This window comes from Pelecanus crispus, chromosome Z (assembly GCF_030463565.1).
Source record: "Pelecanus crispus isolate bPelCri1 chromosome Z, bPelCri1.pri, whole genome shotgun sequence".
Lineage (NCBI taxonomy): Eukaryota > Metazoa > Chordata > Aves > Pelecaniformes > Pelecanidae > Pelecanus > Pelecanus crispus.
The window spans coordinates 44,338,683-44,361,425 of NC_134676.1; the positions used below are offsets into that span (position 1 = coordinate 44,338,683).

The window sequence follows — 22,743 nt, forward strand, 5'->3', positions numbered from 1 at the left end:
CCTGACGCCGTCAGCCGCCGGCGCAGCCCTCGCTCCGCAGCGGCGCCAAGCGCCGCGGCCGCCGCCCTCCGCGCTGCCCGCCGCCGGGGAGGCGGCCGGCCCTCAGGCCCCGCGGCCCGCACGAACTTAGCGGAATGGCGGCCCCCGCCCCTGCCGCCGCCGTGGGCGCAGCGAAAGGCGCCGCCGCCGCCAAGGCCGCCGGCAGCCTCTCCGGAGCAGCCCCGCGGGGGCCCGGCCGGCTCAGCCGGAGCTGCTGCCGAGCTGCGGGTGCGCTACCGGCACCTCCGCACCCCGCCTCGGGCGGCTCTTGGAGGCGGCGGGGAGCGGCGACCCGAGGGAGGACGCGGCTGAGCCCGCACCCGCGGGAGCCCCGTGGCCGGCAGGAAGGCCCGTGGCGCAGCCGAAATCATGGAGGGTTAGTCTTTAAGAAAACCCCCAAAAATCCTGCCAAGGTGGAGCAGGGCACATGCTCGACTTCTTGATAAGGAAGTTTTCCAAAAGATCCACATCACTGGGAAGAGAAGAAAAAAGGCAGCAAACAAACAAAAAACATCTGCATGTGGATGCTTGCAGAGCTTTCCTCCCCGTGTAAAAACCAAACCTCACCAACCCCACCTTCCGCACGTACAGAGGGTGGAGGCACACAGAAAAATTCGGTACCCGTGTTCTAGCTCACTTGCATTTTGCCCAAAACCTTTGCCCCGATGGCAGATTCCTCCCTCTAACGCACCTTCAGCCTTTGCCGGACAAAAAGCAAGGTGGCAGCAGGGTTTTTTCTCTTTAAAGGACTGATTATAGCTCTGCCAAGGAGGCCAGGCTTACACGTAACCTCTTGGCTCCTTGCCTGTCCCATTAGATTTTAAGAGTAGCTGTTCACTAGGACAGGAATTACTCCAGACCATTAAAAAAAGCAAAGTGAAATGTTACAGAACCCAAGGGAAAGAAAAAAAAAAACAACCCACAAACCCACAAAAAAACCAAACCAGTGAAAGAATCTAGACTTCTTCTGGACCCATCATATGTGCAACACACCTGCTTTTTTAATTTTTTTTTTTATTCAGGAAGTGAAATTAAAACTTGTAAACTATAAATACAAATGCCAAAGTATTACATGAGATATCCAGAGGCTTTATATTTTTTTAATTTCTCACAAATAATTTCTATGGAATTCAACATACAACAGGGAAACCAAACAAGTTTAGGTTTTGCATACAATGAAAAAAAAGTTACAGAGTTAGATACCGTCAATTTGCCAATTTATAAGAATTTCTATCTCAAATGAAAGCTCAGAAAACAAGTATAATTCATTAATGGTACAGCAACTGTCATTTCTAACAGTGTTATCTGCATTAAGCAAGCTGTCTAGAACCAGGTGTACTTTACCACCGTTTACTCAGTGACATCACAAAGGTTTTAAATATTTTATTTATATACTGTCACCAATATATATATGTACTGCAAAGAGGGCCAAACACTTGCAAAAATATCAAGTTTTACACAACATTTGCATGAGTATTTTTGTATTTTTTCCCAAACAGCAAAGCAGAGTCAGTGTTTTCACACAGTTTCTTTAATTTGTCAAAAATCCCACAGAACTCCATCAATATCAAAGAAGCAGAAGAGCAAGCTTAATAGCAACTTTCATTTATGCATTGTCTTGGGGGGGGGGGAAGGGTGTATCCATCTTAGATACTACCTTATGTATATCTGAAGAAAAATGACCACCAAGGATAGGTTCACTAAATTTATTTAAAAATCATAAAATGTTTCTTACAAAAGAGCATTACATTCTGCACACTGCCCTCAAAGGATGCCAAGGACATGTGGACAACCAGTATTCTCCGCCCTTCAAAAAAAATAAAATGTACATAAAGCAGGGTGTTCACAACAATTACAGAAAAACATTACAATTTACCACCAACAATGGACAAAAATAAAATCCACTCTCTCTGCTGCTGCTTCAAAATTTCAATGTTAGTCTCGTGCGCCCCTTCCCTCCCCCCACGTTATTTGTAAGGAACTAAAACATTACATCTGGTGGACAGCAAAGATTCCACTACACCTCAAATGCAGAACACCTATGAAGCAGAGGAATGTTGGCTTTTTAAACAGAAGCAGATAAAAAAAAAAAAAAGGGTGCAGGACTCCTTCAGTTCTTCACTAGTCTTAGAAAAACTTTCCAGAATACTGCTTCACACTATAAAAAAGAAAAAATAATCTTGCATTAGAATCCTTCAACATCTGCATACTGCTTCACACTATAAAAGAAAAAGAAAAAAGCATGTATTAGAATGATGGACCATACATCTTGCATCAACATTCACAATGACATTCTTACAGCAGATTAAGTTACAAATTCCTAACACATTTAAAAGTAAATTTAAAAGATCAATGACTAATAATTATAGGTGTATTAATATATTTTAGGCATATTTAAGTATTAGTAATCTGAAGCCAAACATTCAAGTTAAAACATCAAAATCTGCTATGACAGCCAACATGTTAATAAACCAAAACTGAGCAAATTAAATCTGAAGCTGTTAATATTTGGCAGAAAAGACAAAGTAATGTCAGCAAGGTGTGAAATGCTGCATAACAGCACCAAATTGATTTCAACTTGTCCTGTAGAGGCATGATCTGTGCCATATGGCAGACTGTGATTTGTTGTCAATTTAGTTATCTAAAAACAACAAAATCACTAGTCTTCCACACAGAACTAGACCAACATCCACTGAAATCTTCTATATTTTCTACAGGCTCTATGTAATTTATTACAAGTAGTTTTTTGCAGCAGCTTTCACCAGAGAAATGAGAGGACTGCTTGGTTAAGGCGTCTTCCAGCAAGATTAGTTTTGAGGGCGTCTTCATTTTAATTAGAATAGAGAGCAGAAGAGAATCAAGGCAGAACTACCACTGGAGAAGTTAGGTTTAAATAGTTACTTAAAACCTGCCTTCTAAAAACTGTATCACAGAGAAGAGCAGCTTTAGAATGTGCAAGTCAGTCAGTTTAAAATTGACAGCAGGGACAACATTAAACTTTAACTTGCCTGTTCTGCAGTAAATACTGTGCATTTTGTATCTGGTCCTGTGTTCCCGTAATAGTTATTATCCGATCTTCTGAGCCTTCTAATGGTTCATCAATTTTGATCGAAGCTCCTGACTCATGACGTATTTGTTTGATTCTCTGGCCTCCCTTTCCAATAATAGATCCTGCCAACTAGGGGAGAAAGCAAACATTCACTTCCTGGTACAACTTTCTCTCTAAAACCAGTTATGAAAATCACAGTAGTGTTTGAGTAGCTTCCATAAGTTTAGTTTTAAGAGTTGCAATGGAAGCTTACTTCTTTACAGCCTCAAAACATCCCCTGAAACATCCCACCCTGCAACAGGTGGGATAAAACTGGGAGAACCAGTTGCTCATTTGCAAAAAAACAAGTTACACAGACCATCTCCATTACTAAATATTAACCATTAATAAAATCGTTTAATTTGTCTCTGAAGTGAAGACACAAAGCCAACACCCAGATAGACTTCTGGAGATTTAGAAAACACTTCTTTTAAAAACATTGGAAATACTTATCAAGCACCGTCAGTACCTGTGATTTACTTACACAGTATGACAAAATGCTGTGACTTTTTTTATTTTTTTAGGAGAAAACACAAGTTGAAAGCAAGTCAACTTTACTTACATCTTTGGGAATCGTTACTTGTGTTGTGATGATGGGTCCACCAAGATCTCCATATGAACCGCGCCCCCCTGCATAAGAATAGTCTGATTTAAACGTATGCATCAAGCCCTTTAATAACTACATAATGAAGTACATCTGAAGGTTCTATATAAAGACTTACCATATCCAGAGCCACCCTCAAACTGTAAGAGGAAAAAAAAAACCCTTTAATAGTGAATAACCATGCTTCATTCATGTATTTTCATCTTAAGTATCACATTGTTAACTTTGAGCCTATTTTATGGAAAAATCTCAACCCCAACCTTACTAGAAATACAACAGTGTTGTGCCATCAAAGGTATACTAAGGCAAAGAGGACAGACAAGAAACAAAAGGGGCGAGTGGAGAAAATCTCATGAACCTCTTATCCTGCCCTGTCAAAACTTCTAGGAGTAAGGCATAAAATGACATAAAGGATCCAGCTGTACCACTTTACCAAGCAGTCTCACTAATTCAGCTGCTGTAGACAGCTCTTAATGCTGACCTACTCCTGACCCTCGGACTAAACTAACATTCATATGTAAAGATCAGAGTACAGCCTTATTAATGCTACCAGTACAGCTCATGAGAGACTCAAGTCTCCAGTTTTGGGGCAAAAAGTTTACCCAGTGACTCTCAATCCTCCTTATCCATGTCTTCTAGGAAAAAAACAAAGCTCTTAAGAACAGCTCTGTAACTTGTCTCTCGATTCAGACTATGCTACAATTCTTTCTATCTTAGAACAGATAATCATGACATGAGTTACTTCTGTTCTGCTAAAACCACCATATACCAAATGCAGATCACTGCAACGAGCACTCCTGGCCTCTCTATTTTTAGGATTTGTAGACCAGTATTTGACATTAAGTGCTCCATTTCATCTAATGCCTTCTACGTGCACAAGACCCCATTTTTATACCTACCTATATAAGCATAGAATAAATAGGCACAGTTCTCCAGAATTCAATTTCTGGGAGACTGCTGGGCTGGCCTCTATGAGAAGAGGCCAGGGGCTGCCCCTGGGCCAGACAAAGCCAGTCAGTTCTAGCCAACACCAAAATGGACCCACTGCTGCCTAAAGCTGACACCATTGGCAAAGCTGGTGGCACCTCTGTGGTAACACTTGAGAAAGGGTGTAAAAAAAAAAGTGTGCACCAGTTGTGAGAGATGACTGAGGTGGGAAAAAAGTGAGAGAAACAACCCTGCAGACACCACAGTGAAGAAGGAGGGAGAAGAGGCACTTCAGATACTGGACCAGAGATTCTCCTGCAGCCCATGAAGAGAACCACGCTGGAGCAGATAGCCACACTGCAGCCCGTGGAAGATCCTATGCTGGGAGCAGGTGGATGTGCCCTGAAAGAAGCTGCAGCCTGTGGAGAAGCCCATGCAGGTGCCTGGCAGGACCTGTGGCCTGTGGGAGACACACACTGGAGCAGTCTGTTCCTGAAGCACTGCACTGCATGAAGAGGACCTAGGCTGGAGCAGTTCTTGAAGAACTGCAGTCCATTGGAAACATCCACATTGAGCAGTTTGTGAAAGACTGTATCCCATGGGAGGGACCCCACACTGGAGCAGGGGAACAGTGTCAGGAAGAAGAAACAGAGACAAAGTGTGATGAACTGACTACAACCCACCATTCCCCATCTCCCCTGCACCACTCATGGCAGAGGACGTAGAAGAGTAGGGAATGAAGGAGTGAAACTGAGCCTGGGAAGAAGTGAAGGTGGGGGGGAAGGTGGTTTCAGTTCTCCTCTTTGTTTCTCACCATGCTACTCCATTTTTAAGTGGCAATAAATTAATCTTCCCCAAGTTGACCCTATTTTGCCCATGATGGTAATTAGTAAGCAATCTCCTTGTCTTTATCTTGAGCCACAAGCTTTTTCCTTCTTACTTTCTCCCCTCATCCTGCTGAGGCAGCGGGTGAGAAGGTGGCTGGGTGCGCACCTGACAACCAACCAAGTTCAACCAACCACAACTACTTGTTCACAGCAGTTGTAATGCAACAACTTTTCCCAAAATACTGTTTACCTGCTACCTTTTTAAAAGATTAAAATGGAAGCTACTCAGACCAAGGAGTTTAGCTTGTCCTCTGTCTCTAAGCAACCTATATTGTGTAATCACGTTACTTAGCAATAGATTGTAATACAATATAATAGAGCTTGTAGTGGAGTCCAAAATACAAGAGAATGAAGGACTCTGGTTAAGACTTAATGCAGAGGCTGATCAGAGCAGCATACTGCATACACACAGACATATTCCAGTTGGTATTTGCCACAGGATCCCTTTTTGGGCTAATCCGAAAAGGACCTGTGGGTGCTGGCTGACAGCCGGCTGAACATGAGCCAGCAGTGTGCCCAAGCAGCCAAGGCGGCCAACAGTATCCTGGCTTGGATCAGGAATAGTGTGGCCAGCAGGACTAGGGAGGTGATTGTCCCCCTGTACTCGGCACTGGTGAGGCCGCACCTGGAATACTGTGTCCAGTTTTGGGACCCTCACTACAAGAAAGAAATTGAGTTGCTGGAGCGTGTCCAGAGAAGGGCAACAAAGCTGGTGAAGGGTCTGGAGCACAGGCCTTATGAGGAGCGGCTGAGGGAACTGGGGTTGTTTAGTCTGGAGAAGAGGAGGCTGAGGGGAGACCTTATTGGTCTCCACAACTACCTGAAAGGAGGTTGTAGTGAGGTGGGTGTTGGCCTCTTCTCCCAAGTAGCTAGTGATAGGACGAGAGGAAATGGGCTCAAGCTGCACCAGGAGAGGTTTAGATTGGATATTAGGAAAAATTTCTTCATGGAAAGGATAGTCAAGCATTGGAACAGGCTGCCCAGAGAGGTGGTGGAGTCACCATCCCTGGAGGTGTTCAAAAAATGTGTAGATGTGGCACTTTGGGACATGGTTTAGTGGTCATGGTGGTGTTGGGTTGATGGTTAGAATGATGATCTTAGAGGTACTTTCCAATCTTAATGATTCCTAGTTTTTACTTTCATGAAAACATAATCCAGCCACCAAGCCAGGAAACATGAAATTGCTACTCTACCCTTAACTGGTTTAGTGGTGGACTTGGTAATGTTAGGTTAATGGTTGGACTGGATGTTCTTAAGGGTCTTTTCCAACCTAAACCATTCTATGATTCTATAATCTGTTTTAAATAACAATCCCTTCCTTGGACCATTTCTGCCTCCCCAGACTACAGGACAGCAAATGAACTTGACAGCAGATGAGTTAAACAATTACATTTGCTGTGTTCATGTAAGTCAAGAACTGCCGTTTAATATTTGGCAGCACTTTGTCATCTTCTAGACAGCATGAACACCTGACAAACTCCGTAACTTCCCTTCCCAAAACCTATCCAATCAAATGGTGTATTTTCAAATACACTGATAGGTAAAGCATAATAGTTTATCCATAAATACAAGTAAGAAGCTACTTGTAATATCTGCTGTTTGAAATATGAGAAAACACAACATTATGAAGTTAATACAAAATACGTATCCCACATGCATGCATCTACAGTGCATCAGTTACGGAGAAAGTTACTGTTTACAACACAAAAATGGGGTGTAAAAGAGGCAAAAAGAGATACAGAAAAGCTCCTCTCTTTTGGCTGTGGTGCTGCATATTTCCACATTCCTACTAACGTTACCCCCCTGCACAGGACACACTGTTAAGACAAACTGCCAATAAATTCTGAGTCAGAAGGACAGCTTTATGATTTTCAGTAGGTGCAAGCTGCCACTGACTACACTGAAGATCAAGAAATTCCTGTTATCATTTAACCTATTCAATAAAGCAGTTTTCAAAAAAAGGTTGAGCACACTCACCAACTCCGGTGGCTGCATGTCATCACAGGCATCCACATGACACTGCATCATCTTCCAGACACCACATAATAGGAGGAAAGAAAGAAATCTAAATTAAGTCCATGTCATGCAGACTTATAGGTAACTTGGCAAGCATATACAATACGTACTGGTACAGATAAACATTTATACTACAACAAAGACTTAAAAAGTATGTGATTTAGACCACTGAAGACTCACTCCCTTTTAAGCTCACTTTGAGGGACCTGTAAGTGGTCATACTCACTTCCTCCCCTCTTTCTGTGATATAAACAGATTTTTCTTCTAACAAAGGTCAGACAGCTAATGGCAGAGCAAAACTTGAACAAGCTTTTTTTTTTTCTTTAGAACACCTTCAAGTGTTGTTATATATCAGAATCTGTTATTTCTGCTATGCATTAGAAAAATCTTTTATTTCTGCCATCCATTAGAAAATGAAGGTTTAATAAGATTGAAACAAGTAACTGTCAGTGATTACCTCTATGCCAACAGCAGGCCAAGCAGGAAGGACACTGCTTCTCATGTTCTACCAATTCATTTCCATATGCTTCATATAGCCAATAGCTAGACTAACAATTCACGGCTGCCTAACTATGTTAGAAATTTAATTATGTTTTTAAAACATGGGATATATAGCATTTCTTTCTTTCAGAATTCTACAATTTCAGCAACTGATGTTCATTTGTGCACTCTAAAACCAGCATCTCAAATAGAACATCTTAACATACGTAACAGAATATTCTGCTCTACAGACTCATTTGTGCTAGTAACTACTGATACTAGAATAGAAACTAGGTGACACACTGGCTAGATAAGACAAAGAGCTTAGCTTTTACATCTAATGAAAGAAAATGCATGCAGTCCTAACTGATGTAAAATTTTTTATCATAATTTTCTCTGTTTTTTTTAACAGACTGACCTAGGAGAGTGCAATTTTGTTACTTTTTTCCAGCAACTGCATGAATAAATTGAAGAGTTGTCATACATTCTTCCTTTACTGATTTTTTTTCACATGCTTGTTAATGTCACGTCTCTTAAACATGAAGAACGTTTTGTATTTTTTTAAGTGTACGTGCCTTTATTCAAGTGTCTATACGTCAAGACACATGTGTATGTACACACACATATGTAAGTTAAAAAAAGAACTAGGAAGCATGTGAAGGAGCAAAAGCACATTAGAAGTCTGAAGACACTTACAGAAGCCTGTGAAGAGACAGTCCACTTAACAGGAGACATTCTGACTTAAGTCTCCGTTCACTCAGTTTTTAAAATTGTTAGTACTTTGAAAAATTTAGTACCTGATTAGTTAATCAAAAAAAGAGGTGAGGGGATAAAATGACTTTATATGCTTGCCCAACTTATTTTCCACCCCTCCCACTGGTATCTGTCTGCATTTATGTATCTAAAAGACCTCTGAGGATGAGGGTGTTAAAAGAGAAATACTGGAAATACATTCGGGGGGGAGGTTCAGCTGTCAGAATAGTCCTTATGGTCGGTCCACAGGCATTTGATTTGGAGTAGTTACACACTGAAATACACAGCTCTGTTAACAGAGAAACAATACCACAGTCTGTCCTTCAGGAAAATGCTTCAGAACAGAGATTATAAACCAAATTAACTCTTTCAACAGCAGTGCGTAATTAAACTACAACTATAAGCCAGGCTAACAGACAAGTATCTTAAGTGGGTGACTCTGCATGGGCAAGGGGAATTAACCTATCATTTAAAATCAAAATGGGTTTCTCCTCATTTCAGCATTTACAAGGCTGTCAAAACTGTCATTTCTCTGGAATTCCAGAAAATTCAAAGTTCAGCATCCAGTTCTAAAGGTCCTGAACTACTCAATCTTTCTACCTTTAGTGGAAAACAGAACTGGCAACCAATTATTCCTGTCCATTCATTTCCATCATTTTCGAGATGCTCATCTGAGAAAAGCACCTACTCTTGCCTTTTTTTGCATCTATGTAAAATAGAATCTATGTGAAAGAGCACTTCTGCTCTCTGAGAGCACCCTTTCCCATGTACTTAGTTCACAAACCACAATGACGTTGGTTCACTCTAGTTTAAATGTTTTGTTAGAGAATGGTTTCTGTATGAAACAAAGGCTAGCATAGGAAGACCTTACATTTCTGGCATGACATTTCCAGCTCCAGCTTCACAATCCATGTGAGGACTTCCTATCTGCTTACACGATTTAGGGTACTAGGATCACTGTTAACTATAACTAGAAATTAAATGGTCCTTCTTGGGAAGCAGTCCTCACTTTAACCAGGCTATGATACTTGGTCATGAAGGAGCTGAAGCCATGAGCAGCTTTACTGTGAAGAGCAAATAAAATTGTTTTTTGGAATGAAGAAGTGAACAGAGGTGACTCTACCTACTTGTAGAAACTCATGTCAAAAAAGCAAAGGTCAACCTGACAAAAGTCAGGCTAAACAGAAGTCAAATGGTTTTTCTATTCTAGCTGGAATTCAATAAAAATAGAACACACTACTGACCAAGAGTCAAGCTAAGTAAGGCTGTGCTCAACCAGATACCCACAGAAGGGCAGGCTGCTCAGTTTATATGCTCTAGCACTGGCTTTATTAGCTACAAATATAAGAACACAAAAAACTTAGTTTTGAAAACATCTAAATACAAATAAGGAATCTTGGAGGTGTACTTCTCAATTCTTCCAGTTTCTTAACATGTAGAGTAGCATGGGTAACACGTCTTTTTTTTGTAACTGTGTGCAACTCTTTCCTTTCAGTATTTCTAGCAAGCATGTGACATTCTTGCAATACGTATTTCCAGTAACTCTTACTCCCAAGAAGGAGGAAATGTGTGAAGCCCATTTAGGTAGCCCATTTCATAGCTCTTCTCCACCCCTTTCTCCTCCATTTATTTAAAAGAAAAAAAAAAAAAAACAACAAACCTGTCTCACCTATCATCTTAAAGAAGGTGCCAAACAAAGCCAGAGGAGAAAAGATTGTTACTACAGAGGTTTACCTCCCAGACACATGTGATTTCTCTTCCCAAGAAAGAGGAATCTTTTACAACAGCAGATGACTGCTGGGAAGTTACATTTCAGACTACAACATGGAAGAATATCTTTAAGTCTTTTTTAAGCTTCCATATACGATGCGGTATTTCTTTTCCTCAACAAGTATTAGCATTAATACTGTTGAATGTACCTAATTTAATTTAGGATTCAACTTAGCAGTGGCCTGAGCTCCAAAACAGTTGGAATTACAGTAGATTTTTTGCAGACAGAGAAACCAGCAAATAGGCAAGAACTGATTCAAAAGAACAATCACCTTCCAGATCAACTAGAGCTCCTCATAGATACTATTCTATAATCTCTATTATTCTATCTACACTTGTGTTTTCCAAGATTAGTGTTAAGAATGTTTATATGAATCAAAGAATTTGAGAGAACGTTGTTCTGACATGTTTTCTTTATCTGAAAAGCCTACCAATTCCTATTTCTGTCATCTTTCTTTATCTGAAAAGCCTACCAATTCCTATTTCTGTCATCCTGATTTAAAAAAAAAAAATTCTAAAGGATGGTTAAGTGCAAGAAAACCTGCAGGGTAGAACACAGTCAAACCTTCTGTATAATTTTTGACTGCAGGGAGGAAAGAAGGAAAACAGATCATGTCTCAGATACCACTTACACCCCAAACATTCCTCCACAGGAGGGACCATTTTTATGGACAAAACATTTTGATTGTATCATCAGAACCATGCATGTCCCACAATTAAGTGCATGTGTTCAGCAACAGTATCTTCAGACAGTCAGCATTCTAACTGGGTTTACGAAGCATAACAAGGCAAATTTTCAACTCGTACCATGCCATCGTAACGGTCTCCTGGTCTGCCCCTTCGGTCATAGGACATAAGATCTCTAAAATGAAAAAAGCAGCAGCATGTGAATTGCATTATAAACTAGTTTGTCTATTCTAATTTAAATTTTCACATTCATGGTCCACACATAGCTTAATTTCAAACTACTCTAGCCAAGTACTGAATGACTTAAAAGTTTCAGAACTACTGACTACAGTTGTGCTAGACTACTACAGTGCAGCAAATAACTGAATTCCAGTACTTCTCAAAATACTCTGGTCTAATACACACTCAATCCTGCATAATCACTATCAACATGGAAGTGTGGAAAAAACACTGGAAAGATGAACATGATTCAGAAGATTGTACACAATATGAGTTTTGTGTAATGCATTTATGCAACAACTCACCCGCCACGAGGAGGTGGTGGAGGAGGGAGAGGAAGATTCCGAGCTCTGCTGCCACCTCTACCACCACGACCTGGTGGAGGTGGTGGGGGTCCTCTGCGAGGACTCATATCATCATAATCTCTTCTTGATGGAGGCATAGGTCGTCCGCCACGACCAGGGGGCATCCGATCAAACCCTCCTCTTCCACGCATCGGAAAGCCTACTGGACGTCCCCTTCTGTCATCAAACATCATTGTGAAGCCACCATAATCATATGTTTCATCATAGAAATTGGGATCATAAGGCTGGGCTCGTCCTTTAATCGGAGACTAAAACAAACAGACAAAAAAACAATCCCCCCAAACCCAATTAGGACTATTAAGATTGACATATTTAATTAAATTAATATATTAAATGTATAAATATGAATTTATGCATTTGGAACACGTTCTTGATTTCACAATGCTGGTAAGAAAGGACATGGTGTTGTGTTTCCTGTAAACTTAACTGTGATAGAGAAACTCTTGTTACTTATCAGTGGCAAATAAATTTTGTCTCCCTTTCTCTTCAATTTTTGCATCTTAATGATATGCAAAGCATGAATAATGGCCCACTAGGACCAAAAACTGCTTCCCTCCCCCATAAGGTGCCTCCCAATTCTAGAAAACGGAAATAGTTTCAAAAGGTGGTAAGTCAACCACTTCCATTACTGAGAAATCAGGAGGTACTGAATTCAAAATAGAAACTGAAAGGTATCGTTTTTCATTCAAATGATCCCCACCATTCATGAATGCCAATGAAAGAATAAAATAAATTTAATAAACGTTACCTCAGAGATAAGATCCAAGATAATCTTGATACATTCAACGACTCTATCAGGTTTGCCACCAATAAGCACCACTCTGTCAGTAGAATGAGGACAACACTCTTGGAAGAGCTTAATGGTGGTCTGAGTGTTCTGTTGAAGAAAAAAAAGATCCAAGATTGTCTAATTTATGTATTTTAAACAACTTTACAAACCCATTAAAACATTTTTAAAGAAAAAATCCGAAAGACAATTAAGCTCCCAGCTATTTTACGTGCATGCTTGCTTCTGAGTTCTCACAACAAATTTAATTTTAAGATTACTTTTTTTTTTTTTTTTTTTTTTTAAGATCTGTGCTGACACAGTTTAGTATGAAGAGAAAAAGTTCCAATTTCTCCTCTTTAGTTATGGCTCATCTATCTACACCATCATTTAATTAAATACTAGCAAAAGGACCACATATCCATTGCGAGCTTAGAGGTTGTATTAACCTTCGTGTGTCAAGAAAACAGGCTTTTGGTACAAGTCATCGATGTTGCTAGGATTATGTCTAGTTATCTTGCCTTTCTCAACCCATGCAAACAGGTATCAGCTTCTACCTGAACTAATCTGAAATTGCCTCTGACACAATGCCAAGAAAGGACAGAAAACTGAGGTGGTTTAAGTTCATAGAGACCATTAGCTTTTTAAAATCTCATTCCTTCACTGAACAAAAACAATGGTCTTCTAGGAGGTAGAATTAAAAAAAAAATTTACAATAATAAAGCCCCTTTACAATAACATTCAGGCATCTATTGAATTATCATCATAAGAGTTTGTGGAGATGCATTCACCCTAAACTATTTTGCATGTCCAACCACACAAATAAATCTAGACTACGTAGCAGTCTAGGAGTGATGAACGTCATTTTAATTAAAGAAAGGATTTTTTTTTTTTAAAAAACATTACCACAAGTATTTGTTAGAAGCCTGGTAAGAAGTCCTAGGCTCTATCACCAACAATGACTTTACTTCTGAGGGTTTGCAAGGAAGTTGCAACTCACAGACCCATCTCAGAACATGTATGCAGTATGTTCTGAAGGAATTACTGCATAGAAGATACTTACACTTGCCCCTTATGAACACAAACCACTAAGGTGTTTATTGAACAAAACCCGAATCTCAGAAGAACAGGAAAAAAGTACCTCTCTCAGTTCTTTAATTTTAGCACCCTTGACACCAATAATTCCTCCTGCCAAACTCTGGTGAATGAGAAGTCTTAATTCGCAGTCGAAGTCGCTGCCTTTGTAGTGTTGATACTGTAAGAAAAATGCATACAAGAAAAAGAATATTAGTCACATAAAAATTTAGTATTTGGAGCTTTGTCAAGTTTTTTCTCCATACACAACGGTATGACTTGATTTATTGCTGAATTGTAATCCTGCATTTCCTTTGATAGAATCACAACTATTTAAGCACCTAACCTCAACATAAACTGATGTCAAATCAGGTTTCCTTATTTATTACATTACATAACTTTCTACGAAGATTTAAGAAGATATCAAACACTGTGCAACACTCTTACAGAGCCAACACAGGATACAAGTCACAATATAACTACCCCAAAATGGGGATGAAACAAGTCAGGAGGCAGGTACTTTGAAAGGGGGAAGCTGTTCCAAATGTTAATTTAATACACAGTGACTGAATCTGTCCTCTACCAAAAAAGTGCCAACATGTAGTTTCAGAGCCACAACTCTAGAAGGTTCTTTTTATTTTCTAATCTCCTGTATTTAAAAAGTGGAAAATAATCTAGAACCGTCTTTTTTCCAAAAGCCGATCTTTTGCCTCTAAAAAGAAACAAACTTTAACAGACATACCTCTTCTAGAGTGGGGATAATCTTCTTCAGGATTTCTCCAATTGTCTCTATGTCTGCACTTATGCTCAAGATGCTGTTGGAGGCCGTAACACCAGACAATATGGAGAGGGTGGAAAAGAAGTATATTTTTTTCATCATCATATACAAAATTCTAACAAGATTTACTACACAGAAGAGCTTACAATTAATATTCCCCAGTTAAAGTAAACCTCTTTGCTCAGTTTACAACACATGCATCTTTGTTTATGCCCAATACATATGCATGATATATTTAAGATTAGGTAGGTCTTGCAGAGAGAGAGAGAGAAAGACAGACAGAATGGGCTTTTGGAAGGGCTCAGATTAAGTGGGCAAGAAATTGACGCAGAACTGAAAGCAGAAGTGAATATTCATGTTCCCCGCCACCACTAATTTAAGATACCCTCGCTATTACATCGGTAAAACTGGCACACCTTCTCATAGAAAAAGTGGGGATATGCAAGTGGTGAACATTGTATCTGGAGTAAGGTTATGAGACCAGTTAGAAATCAGATTACTAATGGGCTCTCCGGGAAAACAAATACAAATGCAAGACAAAAAAAAGACAAAACAAATGAGAAGTGAAGGAAAGTGAACCAGAGTTAGCATTTCATCAGAAATAATTATGAACAGGCAATGTTGAGGGGAGCAAGGTGGGCCACAAAGACAGAGCGAGAGACTATTTTGAAACATTTTGATTTACAATGCAGCAAATATGCAACACTTGAAGCTGTGCTCCTTCCATTGAAATAAAATTAGTGGATTGTTTGGGTGGGCAACTCACGTAAAAGTTCAGTGACAAAAAGACTTAATGGGGAAAATAAGACAGAAAACTTGAAAAAAAACAATACACCGTCTATAAGGGGATACTATTTAATTATATCAAAGGCAGGTAATAAAATACATTTCTCTCTTTCTAATCAGGCAGTGAGGCATAAACTGTTGGGACATACCGCTCGGGGCCACTGCTGTCTGGGACTGAAACACTGGCATTGTACTGCATTGGTCATTGGCGTTCGTGGATGTTGGCATTGGGCATGGGTATTCAATCGGAAGTTGTCAAGTATGGTACCCGTTTGGCAACGAGCACATTTTTGGGCATAGCCAACCAGGGTTTTCACATGGGCGTTCAGGGGCGGATGGGCCAACGTCATGGTGGGCAACGCAGGGGCAAGTCGATCCAGTACATGGGCAACGGAGATATATGGCCAAAAAAACAAGGAGAGGGAAAAGGGGGAAAAGCAATAAATTTTAATTTAATACAAACTATACTCATTACTCTCAATTAATGAAACAAGTTTAAGTTGTTCTGAAGACTAACACAATAACGGATTGCTACACCGACTGTGGTTTAACAGAATGGATCTTAAAAATGAGTCACTTGATCTGACTAAACTACTTTTTACTTTTAACATATGATGTTTCAGTAGCAGGCTGGCTCATGAGGGTAGACACAAAACCTGTCGAGATAGGTATTACTAGAACCTTGGGCAAATCGGGAAGGTTAGTTTTCCAGACCAATCTACATTATCTGGACTTAGGTGACGTATTGATTTATTTAAAAAAACCACAAAAAAACCCACAAAAAAAAAACACCTAAAAAAAAAAAACTAGCTGCCAAAGTTAGTGAGCATAGGTATGATTCCTGACCATTTCAACTTAAACCTCAATTCTAGTTGCGGTAGTTTATGCACTTAGTTGGAACTGATTTGTAATGATATATTGCCAGATCTTGTGTTGAACAGAGTCTTGATTGGAAAAACTGTTGAAATTGTAGCTGATGTTAAGTACAGGAGTGTAAACAAATGGAATTTAAGAAGCATTGCCAAGTTTTATAAATACACAACATTAACGCTGAGCATGTGTCTAATCACAAGAGTCAACCCACTGTAAAATTTGAATAGGCAAATAAGTCATGACCATTTGAAAATACTTCCAAGTAACAGAAGAGAATGTTCCTTTACTGTTCTATACCCATATTTAAATCAAGCAACCTTAACATTAATGCTTTTGTGCTTCATGTGCAAGCTGTTAAAGAACAGATGGACTGTTTTGTTTGTCTGCTTTTTTAAAGGAAGTTAGAGAATTCCTCTATCACTGGGTTAAGCCAGCCACCTGCAATGGTTTCAGTAGTACTATAATTGATTCACACATATGGGAAAACGGTGCAATTAAGGGTTTTAAGCTTTGTCAATATTTCTAATTAGGATGTTAACTCACTTGAAGTGTGTAATTTAGTGGAATCCTATTCAAAAGTGAAGAGATTTAATATAAACCTCTCCTCCCACGAGTCAAGCTGGGTTTTAATTACAATAGAAATTGAAGAACTAAGTTATCTACTCTAACAATCATTAACAAATGGTTTGTAACTAGACTGCTGATGTCTAGAGTTGAACTGCTCCCATTTCTAGAAATGCACGCAATCAAGCTTTCGAGGTAGTGCTCTGAAAGAATTGGTGTTAAATTAGTTCAAACTCATATATACTCACGTCTGTACGAAGTGCCTTAATATTTTTGCCACCTTTTCCAATCACTGCTCCAGCATTCTGGAAAATAGGTTTCAGAAGTTATGTTATGCCAACACAGCACAGACTACATTTTTGAACTCAAGACTAACAATGGTAAATCTATTTTTGCATTACCCTGTTGGCCCAGGGGGTGGGGGCAGGCAGGCACTGCTTTTGAAAGGTTCAAATCAAACTGAAACAAACTGATATTGTTTGTCTGTGGAAAAAAATTACCAACAGCTCTTACCACTGAACTTAGGAAAGAGAAGGATATTCAGTTTTGCAACCAATATTTCAATTCCAAATTCAAGTTTCTAGGCAATTCCGCCTGTGTTAAAGCAATCTCCTAAGACTATAGCTTTCAAAAAAATACACTGTATGAATGTAATGTAGGTCAATGATCTCCCTGATTTATGTGATCAACCAGCTTCCCCACCACCACCGCCTTTTTTTTTTTTTGGAATTATGTTTGCAAATTCCACTTTTGCACTCCAAACATTTCTTGATCATTTCAAGGCTAATTTCGGTTTATACCTCTGTAACTTAACTGACTTCTCAGAGCAGTATATTCTAAAAAAGGTTAAAGCCAATGTTAACAGCCACTAATTTCAAGTTTCTAACATCAACAGGAATAAACTGGCAGATAGTCAAGAAGAGGAATTGCAAAACTATAAATAAAATACCAGGCTATTTCAAGGATTACATGTGAAAATATTGCTTTTACCACACAGATAATACATTATGCTAACAGCATGCAAAACATTTCATGGTACCCCATGTAACTTAACTAGTGGTCAGAAACGCCACCCAGAGTTAAGTAACATTCCCCCATACCAACACAAAAGACTGAGATACTTCAGAAAGTACAAATCATCTGTACAAACTGGAAACACCAGAGGAAATTAATACATAGCAACTTTACTGTAACTATTTACACTTGTCAACAAAACTATTGCAATCCCTGAAGCATTACTCCCACACTTCTTCCTGTTGATATATTTGAACAAGTTTAGTAGATCTGTTTGGGAGTTACTAAAATCCTAAGGAAGTTCTCATCTCACCTCTCATATTTAATTTACAATCACTATAGCTGATCATTCTCTAAATCGCTTCCTTTCCAAAGACTAATACACAGTCATTCCCCTCAAAATAACAACCTTCCACTCAAATGTAAAAATCCCTTAGAATTTCTATTGATCTATTTTTTCAGCAAGTACATGTCTTAAAAATAACTGTGCTGATCCTTAGGGACTTCCCCTTTAAAAGAATGGCTGAAGATAATTCCATTGCAATACACTTTTACTATCATTCAAGCACAGTTAAAATTACTCCTAGTAAGCTCTCTCATACTAAATAAAGTACATATTCTTTCTAAACATACATCCCAACATACACTTGGTCACCACTGCCTTGAGCAATGCTATAAGCAAAACCAGTAAAAACAAAAAAGCATACTTTGCTCTGAAGCAGGATGCGTAATTCAACCATCTCATCTGTGTTCCGAGATCTTTTGAAGGCCTGCTCTTCCTCCATATCTTCTGCAGGACGTTTGCCTGTAGAGAGGTCCATAGGGGGGAAACACAAACATTTATTTAACTTTCTAAGTAGTAATAAAATGGAACACATGCCAAATTCATGCTCTGTATTCTTAACACATTCTTTCCTGTTAGCCCAACAGTAATTACTGACAAAATTTAGCATGGAAAAATGGTCTTTACTTCAACAGCTTACGTATTGATTAACTACTGAAAATCCATTTAAAATCCAGGAACTACAGTTGAAATGAGAATGTTGCACAGCCAGTGAGAAATTCATGACATGCTGTTTAAAGCAGCAGACCATCACCCACTTCGTATTTATTTATAGTTTACAATTGGGAAAAACCTTTCAGGCAAAAAGCTCAAATGTAGTTTGTCCAACACTGAAATACTGGTGGAATAATAGTAAAGTAGCACTCCAAATACTGTTTGGAAAAAACTGGCATACATCAACACTAATGCCCTTACTTCCTCACTAATTATGCCCAAGAATGTTTTCATGAAGCTGTTTAGAGGTTGTTTCACATAAGTTTATTGCATGTAAAAATGGCAATAACCAAAATGCAATTAATGGATATGCGTGATAGTATTCTTACATATTCACACTCTCCACACAAGTACTGAATACTTAACTATGAAATATTTTCAAACCCTTAGTCATAACTTTCAGCTACTTATCCCATATCTAAAACATGCCAACAGAAAGATCATGCATTCATGCTTCGAAAGCATGTATAATGACACGGTCTAATTAAAAATGGAAAGATTTAATACAGAATGCAACACTACTGCTGATACAAACATTTGATACAGTTAAAGCATTACAAAGTATTTAGAAACACTGAAATTTAAAGAGGTTCTTTCTAAAAAGAAACAGTCCTTTAAAAAATTTACCATTTGTCTCTGTGTTGGTAAAGGTCTCTTCCTGTTGTTCAGTCTCCATTGCCTTTTTTTCTTAGGTGGGCAGGCAAAACCTGTTGAAGAGTAAAAAAGCTAGTATACCTATTCTGTGAAAAGGCAAACTGTACATCGTGCTAAAGGGAAAAAGCAAAAAGAAATGCCTGCTTCTAGAACTTACCGCTATTATATATCCTTGCAGAGAAAAACTCAAGTATTCTGGGCGGGATCAAAATCCAACAGCCTATTGCTTCAAGAGCCTATGAAAACAGCATATATCAGTTGTGACTCTGCTCACTTACAGCTGATTCTCACTACAGCCGAAAACCAGAGGTTTAACCTGAGTTTTTGCTGCCAAGTTTTTCTTTATGAAAGAGAAAGCATACCCAGGCCAAACACACTATTAACAGGAGATAAAACTTACAGATAAACAATTACTGTCTGAATTATAGGTTTTGGTCACATGCTAGTTTTAAGTAACCACACTTACTAAAAATTATTTTCAGATATTTAAGTGAACGTGCACCCAGCTCCTATTTTCAACTTGTTATACGATACATGCCTTGGATTTACATTTTAGAGGACACTATGTAACAATCTGCTTCTGCTGTTCAGTTCTAAACAATGTAAACTAGCAAAAGTCCTAATATGGTAATTGTTGGCATTAGTTTTATAAATTCTCTACTAGGGTACTAGTAGGCATTTTAGCATGCCTTCTGCTCAAGTATAATAGATGAACAAAAGACACATTACAACTTTGAGCCACACTGGAAATAAAGTTTTTTAAAAATACCATCCTCTGCAGTTACATATAAAAAAGTTTTTTAAAAATATCATCCTCTGCAGTTACACATAATGCTCTGCACACACACAACCAAGAACCTCAAAAACAGCTGAACTGCACCACTGTTTTCTGAAATAGGTATTTTATGTGTGACCTGCTTTTGTTAAGTTGATCTCAGAACACTATTAAGTCACATTAGAGAGAAGTCTAGACAAAAGAAATAATTTTGCAACTTGTTCTCTAAAAAAAAAGTGTTTCTACAAATAATACAGCCAAACAATCATGTATTTCCCCCTTGTATTTTATTAATGTCCACTGCCCCAACAAATGGTAGCCACTCATTCTGGTATCCACGGAGGGGGGGGTGGGCGGGGGCGGGGAAGAGGTGGATTTAACTTTTTAAACATACCCTCAGACAGCTGTGACTTCGTTGCCCTGCTTGTACAGGCTAACAGCAGGCACTGCCTTCCCAGCACACGCTGGTCCGTCCAGGCACTTAAAGTGAACTAACGGACACACATACGCTTAATAATAGCAAAATCGCATTGCCAAAACGCTGTTATGCGGGGGAGAATAGGGAGGAATCGGGCAGATTTTTTACACGGTTTAAACAGCCCCTTCGGACCTCGGTTATTCCATTTCCAGCCACCCCAAGAATTTTGGGACTGCGGGGAGTGAACTGTGATGTACTGTTCAGGGCTTGGTCTCCCCTGCTCGCGTGTATTTACCCTTCTAGCCAAACCTCCCCTATAGCCGCGCGTACCTAAGGTGCGCTCAGACACCGCGCTCGGCTGGGCAAACCGAGTTCGCGGGACTACACCGACTCACGCCATCTTTTTGCGAACACCGAACGGATAAAGCGGCCGCGGAAGACGGCACCAGCTCCCGCAGGCGTGAGGCAAGAGCCGGGAAAGGCCGGCGCGCCCCAGCCCCGCTCCCGCCGGGGCGCAGCGGCTCTTCCCGCCCGCCGCTCCCTCTCTCCGCCTGCGGCCTTGGCGCACGCCGCGCCGCCGGCCCGGCCTCCGCGGCGGGGAGCCCGGCTGGCTGCCGGGCCGGGGAGCGCCGGCCTTACATAAGCGCGGCAGCCCCAGCCTCACCTCCCCGGCGGCGGGGACCCGCAGAAATGGCGGCCGCTGTAATGGCGCCTGCCCGCTGCTAGGCGGAGCCGGGAGCGGAAAAGCCACCACCACCACGCGGCCGCAGGGAGATTTACCCCCCTCGGCCCAGGGAGACACAAAGGAGGCGCCCGGCGGCCCGAGCCCCGCCGCAGCCGGCGGAGCGGGCCAGCCTCGCCGCCAAGGGGGCTCCGCCGCCGCCACCGCCCACGAAAGCGGCGGGCCGCGACGCGGGGCGCTCCCCCAGCCGGCCTCCCGCGGCCGCCTCCGCGCAGGCCGCGGCCGAGAGCGCCCTCCTCTCCGCCCGCCATCATTCCCGACAACTCGCCCCAGGCACAGAGTTACCAAGGGCGGGCGCAGGAAGGCGGCGGCGGCCGCTCCCCCGCCCTTACAGAGCACCCGCTAGCGTTGCCGGCCTCCACCGCACCGCCCCTCCGCAGCCACGCTGGCTGGGCCACCGGGCCCAGGGCCGCCCGCAGGGACAGCGGCCACCCTTCCCGCCTTCCCCCCGGGGCGGGCGGGGCCCCTGGGGACCCAGCCGCCTGAGGAGCAACCCTCCGCACCAGCTGAGGTGGCGACAGCCCGGCCTCCTGCTGCAGGCAGCGCTCACGCCATTCCGCCGCCGTCGCCGCGGAAGCCCACCCCGGTCCCGGGGCGCGCCGGCGGCGGCGCCTTCCGGGGGCTGAGGCCCCGCGACAGCGGAGGCGCGGGCCTCCCGCACCGCTGTGTCACGCAGCGGCGCCGAGAGGGGCACGGCGGCAGCTCCGCCGGCCCCGGCAAGGCCCGGCCCGTGTGCCTGCGTGTCCCCCCCGCGCAGCGCCCCCGCCTCGCCGGCCCCCGCTGCACCTCGCCGGGGGCTGCGCGTACCTGCGCCCGCCGCCAGCCCCACCGCGTACGGGAGAGAAAGGGGAGCACCCCCACCGCCAACGCGCACATCCACCAGCGCCACCAGCCGATTGGCCCCGCCGCCTCCCCCCCGCGCGGGCCCGCCGCCGCCGCATTGGGTAAGGCCGCTGCCCGTCAGGGCGGGGGGCGGCCCCCCCGCTCCGCCCCGCCCTCCGTGAGCGCCTGGGCCTGGCAGGCCCGGCCGCCGGCAGGAGGGCGGCGCCCCCCGCCCGGCGCCCCCCGCCCCGCACCGCCGCGGCCGGTTGCTCTTCTTACCTGCCCGGCGGGAGCCGCGGCAGAAGGGGTGCGGGCAGCGGGGTGGGGGGGCGGCAAAGCAGAGCTAGAGCGACCTCGGTCGTGGGAAGATAAAATGGCGTCTGCGAAAACCCCGCCTTGTGCTCGCTGCCCGGCGCCGGGGGGTGGGGAGGCGGGGCTCTCGCGATGCTTAAAAGCGCGCGCGACGCGCGCCTCCCATTGGCTGCTGGGCCGCGCGGGGTTTTTGGGGGCTGCGCGAGGGGAGCGGCCGCGCCCTCTTCCCCTCCCCCGCCGCCCCTTCCCCTCTACAGCCCCCGGTGCTGGGAG

At 42.3% G+C, this 22,743-nt stretch overlaps 1 protein-coding gene across 2 annotated transcripts; it reads right to left on the minus strand.

The window, feature by feature from the left end:
• Nucleotides 1-1,731: 1,731 nt before the first annotated feature.
• On the minus strand, nucleotides 1,732-22,202 carry HNRNPK (heterogeneous nuclear ribonucleoprotein K). Of its 2 annotated transcripts, none has more exons than XM_075726182.1 (16): nucleotides 22,144-22,202; nucleotides 19,559-19,637; nucleotides 19,375-19,454; nucleotides 18,398-18,495; nucleotides 16,925-16,981; nucleotides 15,389-15,432; nucleotides 14,418-14,490; nucleotides 13,743-13,856; nucleotides 12,584-12,712; nucleotides 11,776-12,083; nucleotides 11,372-11,426; nucleotides 7,523-7,573; nucleotides 3,850-3,871; nucleotides 3,690-3,772; nucleotides 3,048-3,217; nucleotides 1,732-2,197 (listed from the first exon to the last, which is right to left on the minus strand). In XM_075726182.1, exons 3-16 carry the CDS (start codon nucleotides 19,421-19,423, stop codon nucleotides 2,167-2,169), a joined length of 1,284 nt encoding a protein of 427 aa, XP_075582297.1. In that variant the 5' UTR covers nucleotides 19,424-19,454; nucleotides 19,559-19,637; nucleotides 22,144-22,202; the 3' UTR covers nucleotides 1,732-2,166. The 2 variants fall into 2 exon arrangements, with proteins under 2 accessions (XP_075582297.1, XP_075582296.1); XM_075726181.1 differs by having other exon boundaries at nucleotides 2,155-2,258.
• Nucleotides 22,203-22,743: the final 541 nt, after the last annotated feature.